General features: G+C 46.5%; 3 protein-coding genes across 3 annotated transcripts; 1 reads left to right on the top strand and 2 right to left on the bottom strand.

The window, feature by feature from the left end:
- Positions 1-816: 816 nt before the first annotated feature.
- Positions 817-3,363, top strand: LOC4814979 (uncharacterized). Its single transcript, XM_001354901.4, has 2 exons — positions 817-959; positions 1,020-3,363. The coding sequence occupies exon 2, from the start codon at positions 1,023-1,025 to the stop codon at positions 3,183-3,185; it is 2,163 nt and encodes a 720-aa protein (XP_001354937.2). The 5' UTR covers positions 817-959; positions 1,020-1,022; the 3' UTR covers positions 3,186-3,363.
- A 190-nt stretch (positions 3,364-3,553) lies between these two features.
- On the bottom strand, positions 3,554-6,730 carry Peritrophin-A (Peritrophin A). The gene is made up of 4 exons (XM_001354902.4): positions 6,436-6,730; positions 4,464-4,679; positions 4,191-4,385; positions 3,554-4,113 (listed from the first exon to the last, which is right to left on the bottom strand). Exons 1-4 carry the CDS (start codon positions 6,485-6,487, stop codon positions 3,884-3,886), a joined length of 693 nt encoding a protein of 230 aa, XP_001354938.1. The 5' UTR covers positions 6,488-6,730; the 3' UTR covers positions 3,554-3,883.
- Positions 6,731-8,671: 1,941 nt separating this feature from the next.
- On the bottom strand, positions 8,672-11,159 carry obst-A (obstructor-A). Its single transcript, XM_001354903.4, has 4 exons — positions 10,951-11,159; positions 9,749-9,952; positions 9,487-9,690; positions 8,672-9,393 (listed from the first exon to the last, which is right to left on the bottom strand). Exons 1-4 carry the CDS (start codon positions 11,000-11,002, stop codon positions 9,137-9,139), a joined length of 717 nt encoding a protein of 238 aa, XP_001354939.2. The 5' UTR covers positions 11,003-11,159; the 3' UTR covers positions 8,672-9,136.
- Between the last annotated feature and the right edge of the window lie 976 nt (positions 11,160-12,135).

Raw genomic sequence — 12,135 nt, 5'->3', positions numbered from 1 at the left:
TTTTCCCGTTTTTTTCATATAAGCCCCATTGAAGCGCCAGTGTGAAAACCTCCGTTATTCACTTTCTGACAAGGCTTTTCTTCCGACATTTTTGAAAAAATGTAGGAAAACGATCAAAAATTTGATGTGGCCTGGAACATGGCTCTAAATGGCATTTCTACACGTTTCCTACTTTGGTGCATTCGACAAGAGGGTGAGTCAATATCGCGTCTTGCATACAGGAAAATACTGTGAAAAGTATACACATTTGCAAGGTGTGTGAGGTAGACATGGTGGCACTAAAATCTGAAAATGCGATGAAATATACGGTCTGACCCTCAGAAATATACAAAAATATACCGTCTCATTTTAAAAATATACAGTAAAAGAGCCCGAGTAACTTTTGTGTTTAACCTTGTTTTAGTCAAAATACAGTAAATGGGAGTACTCAAAAGTAATTAATCTTGTAGAAAATTTATTCATCAATAGGATAAAACTATGTGGGCAGCGCCGAAGGTTTTAGTTAGCCAGCTTTATTCAACGGAATATCAAAATTGAGCAATATGAACGATTACAGTCTTACGAATTTTTTTGGTTGACCTTTTTCGCTAAAATATTTTTCTATTCAAAACCCAATAAAAGTGTTTAAAATAAAGCAATGAAGTAGAAAATTGATTCAATAATCGTATAAAATTACGTGGGCAGGGCTGAAGGTTCTATCTAGCTAGTAATATTCCACGGAATATCAAAATCGAGGATTATATATAATATAACTTGAATTCGTCAGTATATTTACGGTATATTTTTACAATGAGACGGTATATTTCTGAGGGTCGGACGGAATATTTTAACGATAATTCTGCGGTCACACTGAACACTGCAACCTAAACAATTTCCGAGTTGTCTTTGTTTTTTATCCATTTTCTACTTTTAAATTCAACGAATTTCCTAATTTGCGTGGAAGCTAGAACAAAAAACCGGTAAATAGCATCGATCTAAACATAGCGGCTGATATTTAACGATTCCTTTGCTCAAAAAAGGTCATGGATGTCGACTGGCAAAACAATCTCACTGCGATTAAGGATCGCGGCCAATATCTGCTGCAGACTGAAAAATGGGCCGACTGCCGTTTCCTGGTGGGCACATCGCCCAACCACCGCATCATTGCCGGCCATAAGCTACTCCTGGCGATGGGCTCGCCGGTGTTTGAGCGCATGTTCTTTGGCAATCTGCCGGACAAGACCGATCCCATTGTTATACCCGATGTGCAGCCGGAGGCCTTTGAGGCCATGATGGAGTACATCTACACGGACCGCATCACCATTGGCTCCTTTGATAAGGCCTGCGAGCTGTGCTACGTGGCCAAGAAATATATGCTGCCCCATGTCGTCACCCGCTGCACCCACTTCCTGTGGGCCGATCTAAGTCCCAAGAACGCCTGTCGCGCCTACGAGTTTGCCAAGCTATTCGATGAGCCGCGCATTATGCAGAGCAGCATGGACCTGATTGCGACAAACACCAGGGAGGTGCTGTTGGATCCCAGCTTCATGGACATCGAGGTATCCACATTGATGGCAATACTGGATCAGAACCGTCTAAACATCGACTCTGAGCTTGATCTCTTCAACTGCCTGCTGAAGTTTGCCAGTGAGAGGGGCATTCTCAACGAACCCGGCCAGCCCGAAGGCCTCTACATGTCCGGCGACAAAGAAATCACGACCAAACAGTCGCCAGACCACTCCACCGGCGATATAATGGTGGAGGAAATCAAGATGGAGCCCGATGTGGCAGCCATGGTCCAGCACATGCATCAGGATGATGATGGGGACAGCTTCGAGGCAGATCCGAATGGAGCCTCAACCTCTTCCGCAGCTGCTGCGGCAGCGGCCGCTTCGCCTGATGCGAATTCCAATGCCGATGCCGATGCCGATGCTGATGCCGCTGCCTCTGACGATGTGGTCATCATCGAAAGCGATGCCTCGGGCAATGCCCTCGACGATGAGGTTAACATGATTAACATAATGGATGCCCAGCGCACCATCATGGACGGGGCGATGCTGCGGCAGGCCGTCAAGAAGATACGTTTCCTTACCATGACACCGCAGCAGTTTGCTGAAGGCCCGGCCCGTTCCAAGCTGTTGCAGCAGCATGAGGCTCTCGCCATCCTCATCAAGATCTCCAGTCCCACACTGAACGACTGTAACATGCCCGAGGGCTTCTGTGTCTCTCGCAGCACTCGGAACTTCTACGAATCTGGACACCGTCAGAGAGAGTTGTCCACCTCCTATCGTCATTCCGGAGCCGCTGCCGCATCATCGGCAACCATCTTTCAGGTTTTTGGGAACCGAAACAACGGGGGCGAGGTGCTCTTTTCCCGCATGGGGGCCACAATACATCGCACGAACAATCGCGCAGACGCGCCCGCCCCCCCTATTAATGCTGGCGTCTTTGGCGAGGAGGGTATCATGCCCATAGGCTTGCGAGCACCGGAAACGGTGAGTGTGGCGGACAATCCGGGCGCTAATCCCGCTAGCCATGCCACATTGCGTTGCTTTGGCGATGGCTATGAAGGCGGAGGAGCTGCCCCCGCTGGACCAAACAACGTCAATGAAAACGAGCCACCAGCTGCTGGAGGTGGTGGTGGCGTAGGTGGTGTAAATGGAGGTGGAGGAGAACCCGGTGGGAACCAGCACAACGACATGGTCCGAGCCTACTGCACGCGCTCGCTGACACGTCAGTTCGACTATCGCAATACCAGCGTCACGGATGCGGGAGTCACCTTCCAGGTAGACACAAACATCTGGATACTGGGCGTCCAAGTGCCCACGCGTGTGCTCTGCGGCGAGCTGATGACCTCCGCCGGCTTCACCGAACGCTACAACGAGGTTCTCTACGCCCACATCCAGGATATGCACGGCTCGCGCATCACCTACACCCATTGCACTGCCCGGGTGCGGTATGACTCGCTGCTGGACATCACCTTTGACCGGCCCGTCTACATCTACCGCAACCAGATCTACAAGATATACGTGGTGTTCAACAAGACCGGCTGGTATCCAATGTACTCGTGCGTGCCCGACGCCAACAGCCATCGCGTCAAGTTCATGTTCAACGTGGGCAATCCCACGGAGTCGGTGCGCGATGGCCTCATCTATGCGATCATATTCTTCACTCCGCAGGACCATTCACGGCATCTGATCGACTGAGCCAGGTATTCAACGGATGTCGCACACATTTGGCTTCACTTTAGGTTTAATTTTGAATTTTTGATGTGATAGTTTTAGGCCGCTAAGTATTTCCGCATGGATGGAAACTACTTTTCCCATATTCTTATCTTTAGAATAAAAATTGATTATCCTATTCCAATATCCGATATTCCCTAAATCCATGTTTTTCATTATACTACCATTGTGCGGGGCATTCGAAGCATTCAGGCAAAACCGCGTTCCACGAACTAGTTCAAAGTCCGTTGGATTAAAACCACATACTAGTTCACTTCTGACAGCGCCAAAAGAACGTTTGTGGCTCGTATTCGCTTGGATTTGTTTCCAAAAAAGTGTTACAATAAATAAAATTAACTTTATTGCGATTCATATACAAAAAGGAAGCCCACAGAACAACAAAAAGATAATAAAATACAGAAAGATAGAAAGACGACGATGTTAACAGGCAAAATTACTATATGCAATATTTTTTTTAATCGGGATTGGGTTTCTTTTCGCTAGGAAATTCGGGACAGTGCGAAAGGCTTGCGCGTGCAGGGATAGGATAGATAGATTGTAGTGAATTTGAGTGGTTTGGATAGATCGATTCGGAGCTATTTAGCTTTTCATATGTACGTATTTATATACAGAGCCTATCCGATCCGATCCGAGTCGAGATCGGACGAAGACGACGTGGATCTCTACTTTCCGTAGTTGGCGCAACCGCCGCTGGCGTACTCGGGCTCCTCGCAGGTGAGCGTGTGCTCATCGAAGACCTTGTCCTCGCCGCAACTGATGAGACGGGGATAACCCTCCACACAGGTGATCAGGCGATGGCAGTCCCCGGAAACGGGGAAACGTGGGAAGGGCCAGAAGCGAGCGGCCACCGAATTGGGATCCACCTTGGTGGGGCACTTGAAGCCAACGACAGCTGTTAGGGTGCAACAAGGCCAAACATTGTTATGTAGTTCGTAAATAGAGTGGGGATTGGGCAGTGGGGGATCTTACCCTCGGGATTGCAGTGGTCGAGTAGCTGGTCGGGCCAGTTGCAGCCATGGATGCGCTCATCGTAGGCCAGGCCAGCGTCGCAGTCCTGCTCGTGAGGCTCGCCGTGGGCGCATTTGATGTACGTGGTGGCACAGTCCTTGGACACCGCATACAAACCGAACTGATACTCACAGCCCGGCGAGGAGATCGGTGTGGCTGTGGGGTGGTCAAAAAGAAGTTCATTTTAAAGTTTATCCAAATCGGTTGGATATATCCGTATCTGTATCTACTCACGATCCCACTGACGGCCCTTGCAGTCGACGGCCCAGTTGTAGTTGCAGTGATTGTGGACGGCGCCCTTGCCATCAAAGAGCAGCCCATTCTCGCAGGTCTCCAGGGTCAGGGTACCATTGGTGCAGAGGAAGAACTGGTCGCAGTTCTCGGTGTGGGCATAGGCCTGTTCACCGTACTTCTCGGGGCACTCCGGTGAGCCCACGGCCAGAGCATGTCCTGGGAATGGATCAAAAGAAACGTATGTAAAATATCCACTACTAAGTACTTTTAATTTTTCCATTTCTCTTCGATTAAATAGATCCGTAAAAATCACTTAACGAATTAAGGACAACCCATAGACATGCATATATTTATTATCGTTTATCGTTTTTTATCGTTTTAAAAATCATTAAACAAAGTCGAAAATCATCGTAATTGATCGATCTCGATTGTTTTATCGCATCATCGAATTTTGACAACTGCAGTTGCGAAAAGTGTCACCAGCACCCACCATTAACCACTTCCTTCCTGCCTCCCTGCCTTCCTTCCGGACTTGCCTCTCATGAGGAGGCGGAGGCGTGCAACTGGTTTGGGAGTGCGAGTGCGAGTGCAAGTGCAAGTGACGCCACTGCTCGTCTCGACACTTTCGCGCATCTTCGCGAAGCGGCATGGAGCGGCATGGAGCGGTGCGGCGCGCGTCTAGCGGCAAATGTGCGGCTCCGTAACATGATGTAACCGTCGGCTGGGTATATCGCTTGGAATGCCGATGCCACCATCGAGATCGGGTAACAGGTTGATTGCCTACCTGCCTGCCAACACTTTGCTCCGAGCCCAAAGCCAAATACAACAAACACAGACGCACACGCATACAATGTGTGCGAGTGAGTATATATATTTAAATCTGTGAAGATTTCCGGTAATTTGTCTGGGACAAAATGTGTGTTGGGAAAACTCTCTCGGGGCGAAAATGCCGAAACGAAAGTTAATCGATGGCGCCTCGAATCTTTCGATGGCCTAACAATCGTTAGATGATCCCAACCGATCTGATCTCTTCCCAGATTGTAGCGCAACTCATGCCATTACTTCGTTCTCTTAAATGATATTTGAAGAAAGGCAATCAAGAACAGTGTTCTTCGATCATTCACCAATTAAATGGCAGCGATTGTTAACACAACCTAACCTTTTGTTGGTTGAAACTTGTCGTGTCGGTTGGGCAATATCTAGATCGTATCAAGCGATTGTTTTGCAAGTCTTTGTTTTATTTATTTATTCCCACCCATAATTGTCAACTGGTTTGACAGGCCCCAAGTTCTACTTTGACCGACCGGGCTTTGGCATTTGATTTAGGTTGCGATTCCTGATACTCGTATGCTATACGTATTTATTGAATACTTGTGGTGCCAAGCACCAAACGACTTGAAATGATCAGTGATTTCGAACCGATGATCAGATTTAAGATTGAGGATCTCGGCTAAGTATTGGAGATCTACATATGATCGTGCACCAGGCCCAACCCTGGCAGGCCCTCGTCTGCTCTACGCTTGTGAGTCAGCTTGAACAGAAAAGCAAAAGTGATCGAGCGCACATGATCTGCATGCCAAATCAGCAGCAATAAGCCACTGTCCCTCCCCGCCATGGCGGTGTCTCAGGGTTAAGTATCCACCAATCTACCAATTGGAGCAGTCAGGTAACTAATCTTTGGCCTAGCCTTCGCTTGAAACCAGTAATTAAACTGGATTTTGATTTTGATTTTGATTTCGGTATTTCGGCTTGCTACTGAGGTGAGAACAAAAGAGCTAACGGTGGCATGTGTGTGGTGTGGTGGGTCTGGCGACCGTCTATGACCACTTCACGCGATTGCAATTGGAATTTTTGAAAGTAAAAGCAACAAGCAACACTGCTTCGTAATTGAAAGGTTGCGCTAATTGCGAATTGGGAATGGTGCAAACACACGAACACCACCGCGCCCCAAGGCCCTTTTTGGAATACTCACCAACTGTTATCCAGGACAGGGCCAGGATACTGCATACTAGCATTCTCTGCATATTGAACACTTTGTGGTTTCTTTTATTATGAATTTGGTTAAAGCGGAAATTCAAAAACGGAAATTCACACACACACACTCACTCACACACACAGAGAAAATCACAAAACAACAACAACAAAATTTCAAATATTCAACACGCGCAAAAAAAAAATATAGGTGTCGAAAAAAGACTGAAACTTTCGCTCCAAGTGGCTTGTACGTTTTAACGGTTACGCGTTCCAAACTCAACTGAAAAGATTTATACCGGACTCCAAGAAGAAGAAGCAAGTGGCGGTAGCGGCAGAGGCAGACAGCGACGTCGACGGCGACAGTAAACAGAAACGAAAAAAACAAAAAAAAACACAAACAAACGACAAAAAGTTTTGCAAAAGCTTTGGGTTGTTGTTGTTGGGGGATTTGGTGGGTGGTAGGGATGTGTGGAAGGAGGGTAGATGGGGGAGGGTAAGGCTGTTTGCTCTATGTTGTCACAGTTTCATCGAATGATCTGCGGTGCCTTGCTGTTGGTGTAACTGCAACTGTTATCGGCTGTGGTGTTGTTGAATCTGTTACGATTTGTGTTGAATTTGTTGTTATTGTTGTTGTTTTTGTGGTGTTCTTGTAACTGATAATTCTACTGATATAAATATCATTGGTGTAGCTGTTGGTGTTGTTGTAACTTCTTTCCTTTTTACTGGTTGGTGTTACTTTCGTTGCAGTTGTTGTTGTTGAATCTATTGTTGTTGAAGCTATTTTTTCTGTAGATGTTATTGTTGTCTCTGTTGTGGCTGCTAATGCTGATGGTATTCCTGTTATTTGAATGCTGCCGCTGCCGCTGTTGTTGGTGTTGTAATGCTGCTGCTGCTGCTGCTGCTAGCTGCTGTTGTTGCATGCAAAACGTGATTTGGGGTAAGCTTCCAGAAGGCATGGCATGCACGAGTATGTGATTGAAAGTAAAAGGCAAAGCTCGAGCAGAGCGCAAGCTTCATTCATGATTGGCTCTTGTCCCGTTTGTTGTTGCTGCCGATTACCGTTACATTGTTAACTATTGCAAAACTTTTGGCCGCCGTTGTGCTGCTGTTGTGGCTGCTGCGGTTATTGCATAACCCAAAAATCTGCTGCTCTGCTCTGCCTGCAGCCTTTTGACTTTTTTGCTCTGCTGCTCTTGTGATTTGTTTCTCTTGCGGCAATCCGCTTTGGCCACTTTGGTAATTAACGGCTCTTTTGTGTGCCCTGTCCCAACAAAGGGTTAATAGATCACCCCAGACCCCCCCCCCCCCCCCCCCCCCCCACCCCCCTTGCTGTTGTTGCGAAGTCCCGAGTGAAAGGTTTGATTGATTATTCGAAATAGATGATCTCCGATATACATGTACATGTATTTCCAAACAAGATAAACACAAAACACACACACAAGATTTCCTGTAGTTTTGAAATCATGTTTTAATAAAAAAAATGAAGTAAAAGTGTGTCTTCCATCCATACATGAGATGGAAGACTAACAGTCGGGTCTTAAGCTTTAGATAAACACACATCAAAAAGTTGTATAGCCAGAATGGTTTTCCAGTCAAAGAAAGAAACAGTCAGAAACCAAATAAATATTATCTTTATATTGAATAGAGAGTGCTTAAAATAGCGAAGAAGAAAGGTGAGTGAGATGAGTATTTAGAATAGGTATACCAGAAGATACGATTTTATAGCTGCACAAAAGAGTTCCAAGTCTTCGAAATGGTAAAAAAATCTCGTTAGAAGGACAACGTAAAACAGTTGTTGAAATAGAAAATAAAGTTTTCAATAGACCAAGAAAAGGTTATAGAAAACAGTTAAAAAGATTACATAGATTCAAAGTAGAGATCCAACTTGATTGGAGATGTTAAAAAACAGAAAATATCGTATAAAGTTGTAGATCTTAGAGTAAGGAAATCGAATAGAGAAGCTGGTTAGGACATAGAAACAGTACAGGTATTGTTACTAAATACGGGTATATCCTTAGAAAAAGTAAAAACTTATAGAATATGGTTAGAAGAAGATACAAATAGTAATCCATTGTCACATGATATGATCAGATAGATCTCATAGCCTAGGAAGGAGGATTTTTAGGGAAAGAAGGCAAGAAGAGCTGAAAGATAGAATAGAGAATGGTAAAGAACAGATATAGTTAGAGGAAGTGCAAAGATACATAGAAGATAGATAGAAGAAGTTGCCGGTGTAGTTTATAAAACAAAAATCAGTTTATTTTCTTGTATAATAATTAAATGAAAGTCAGAAAGAGGGGGAAATATATACACAACAATTTGGTCAGAAGAGTCAGTTGGGCACAGCGATAGACAGGCGAGGAGGTAGATACAGAAAGTGAAGAATATAGTATAGTTTGATAGAACGGAAAGACCGACACAGTCAGACAGTCAGATAGCCGGACAGTTGGTGAGTAGACAGAGGATAGATTAGAGTTTAACTGCTACACATACATATGTACGTTCTATAGGAAGTGGGCTAGAACTACTAACTTTAAGTGACTACGACGCGAATCCTTTTTTTAGTGTGCATGAGTGTGACTGTAGGTGTTTTGGTGTAGGGTGTAGTGTGTAGTGTGTATGTGTAGATGGAGAGGAGAGAGGAAGTGGGAGACGCGCATTGGGCTTTTATCGGCGGGCGGCGCTGGACAAGAGCCGGCTTAGTCCTTCTTGTCATCGACATCCTTGTACCAGTCCTCGCATCCGGGCACATTTTCGGGTGCGTCGCACATCTCTGTGTTATCGTTGTAGACCTCGCCTAGCTGGCAGCCCAGATCGCGTGGATCCTCACCGTTCAGGCACACGTAGAACTTCTGGCAATCGGTGGGATGAGGATACTTGGGATGGGTCACAACCTGACCGCGATCATCGGTCTTGGGCTGATCCTTGGGGCACTCAAAGCCAGTCTCAGACATTCCTATAAGAATGGTGAAGAGAGAAGGAAAACAAACCAAAAATTGGGAACCCATCAGTCAAAAGTCCATCTCGAAAGGCAGCTGAAAGGACTTACTCTGCTCGGGATTGCAGCCCTCACGCTTGGCCGTATCGGGCCACACACAGGTGCCCGAGTACTCGTCGAAGTGCAGGCCCACGGTACACTTGGTCTCCAGGGCATCGCCCTCGATGCAGTTGTAGAAGATATTGCACACGGCCGGATCGGGATGGGCAAAGAACCCGTTCTTACGCGGACAATACTTGCTGGACTTGGGCTCCTCTATAAATGGAAATCAATTAAAACCAGTCTTGGACGTCACTCCATGTCATTAGCTTACGCAATTCTGTACGGTCCTCGCAGTCTACATTGAAGGGCTGATCGCATTTGTTGAACTTGCGGTTCAGTGGATCGAAGACCAAGCCGTCTGGGCACAATCTCGCCTTGGGCACACCATCCTCGCACACATGGAACTTGTCGCACTGGATCTCATCGGCGAACTGGCCGTTGGGCTTGGGGCACTCGAAGCCGGCGGCGGATACAGCTGGATGGAGGAAGAAAAATATACAGACGGGAAGAGTTCAGTCAACTTGTTTTTCACACTTTCACTTTTTCCATAGCACGGAAAAGTGTAACAACGTGACCGATGATCGAACAGTCGATGGTTTGATGGCAATTCCGCCATTGGCATTGCGGTTTCCTGCTTGCCATAGAAATGACGGGGGGGACTTTTAACAGAGTAACGGTTGTGGCTATGGCAATGTTAGCAGGGCATATGTTTTAACAGAAGGTGCTAGAAGTATGGGAAATTTTTAGCAGAACTTGAGAATATTTAGACTCAGACCTCAGAAAAGCTCTTGCAGAAAAGTTAGACCCGACATATAAAGACGATCTCCCAAATTCGAATCACGATAAGAACACTTAAAGTCACAGCTTAATTTGGAGTATCTGTCACAGTCACTGTCACATTCACACTCGTGAGTGCATCTCTGGTCTATGCGGTTCGCGATGGCATCGCCCCGCCATGCAATGACGAGTGCAAAGAGTTGCATAATCCACAATTTCAGCCAGACAACGACCGCTTTTTAGGCTTGGCAAGCGTGCAGCAGCCAGTTTGCCCAGACCCCCGGAGACCAGACCCAGTCCTAGCCACCAGCCGGTTTTCACTCCTCATCTCGTTATGCCCCGCCTCGAAACCGTTTATGGATCTGCGTCTGCGTCTGTATCTGGGAACTTCTCGAAAGGTTGGGTCGCCACATTTCAAGTCACTTTAAATGTCAATCGTTCGTCTGGGCAGAAATTAAAAAAAGAGCCTAAGCCTAATCTTGATTTGGTGTCAATGTCAAACTAATTAGCAACAAGTTGCTATTTCTGCGGGTGTTTTTATGCAAATAAACAGACAGATATCGGATATCTATACCACTGAAGCGACACCGACACCGAAACTTCCTTCAGTCTCCACACGATCACCGATCCAAACCGATCATTGATCATTTATCATCGATAATCGATCACCGATTAGCGATTCTGTTCAACACTCACTTGTCCCTGCCAAACAAAGCGTTACAGCAATGGCACATAAAAATAATTTCATTTTGTGAATTTATGCAGATTCCAGGGTAAAGAAACAAAAACAGCACACGATTTTGTGACGGCGGGTCCTTCCAGGAAGAGGGGAGCAGCTGAGCAACTAAATCGCGACTCAAGCGGTGCGATGGTTAAACTTAAACTAACAACGGAACGGCAGAGAGGCGCACTTTTCAAGACTTTTTCACCGGCCCCGGAGGTGCTGCGACGACGCCGACGCCGTTGACGGCCGCGGCAGAGCAATGGCAGCGTCAGCACCGCTCTGAGGTGGGGCAGGGGCAGGTGCCGCCACTTAAACTGGCCGATGGAAACGGCTGGGGTGGGCTGGGAAGGGAAGGTGGCAAAGAAAGGCGAGACAAAGATGTAATGAAACCAAATGTTGCGAGGAGCAAGTCGAGCTTTGCATACCCTTCCCCTTCCACTGTTGAGCCAGGCCGCCGGCATTTATGATCAAGGCGTCAGTGCAGTGATTGGGTGGGTAGAGTATTCCACAAGGAAGTAAATCAGCTAAGAGTGGGAGAGTGGCACACTCATACGCTCCCATGACTTGCAAGTATGCACATATACAAGTACATATGTACATGTGGTCAATGCTGCACTGGCTTAGGGCATACATTCATCCGATATGTGATCTTTTGCGAGAGCACAGTACATGATGTAGGAAGCAGGCGACAAAGAGAGGCGAGAGCGTAACGATGAAATAAAATAGCAACAAGACAGCGGCCATACCCTTGCCCTCTCTCCACTACGTGAGTTGAGTGCAGCTCTAGCTGTTACAGTTAGACCATTCTCTAGGAAGTCATAACGAGGGAGAGGAGAGAGAGCGAAAGAGCGTAGACTGGAAGCCTGGAATTCCATTCCAATCATATGCCAGCCAAGCACAACTCTTGGTTTGGGTTAGGGTATTCCAAGCATGAACAGTTCCAGGGAGTACATGCTGTGGATGTGGCCGAAAAAAACGCCAGCAAGCCACATTCATATGCGCCAACGCTCCCAGCGGGTTGATGGGCCGCATGCAAATGTCGTTTACAGCAATAAAAACCCAAATCACAAAACCACCAAAACGAATTAAGCCAAAACGAACAATCAACGCATACGATAACAACTCTCGCGTTGACCAAAAAAAAAAAAAGAAGTTGT

Source organism: Drosophila pseudoobscura, chromosome X, assembly GCF_009870125.1.
Source record: "Drosophila pseudoobscura strain MV-25-SWS-2005 chromosome X, UCI_Dpse_MV25, whole genome shotgun sequence".
Lineage (NCBI taxonomy): Eukaryota > Metazoa > Arthropoda > Insecta > Diptera > Drosophilidae > Drosophila > Drosophila pseudoobscura.
This window is presented reverse-complemented; position numbering and strand designations above follow the sequence as displayed.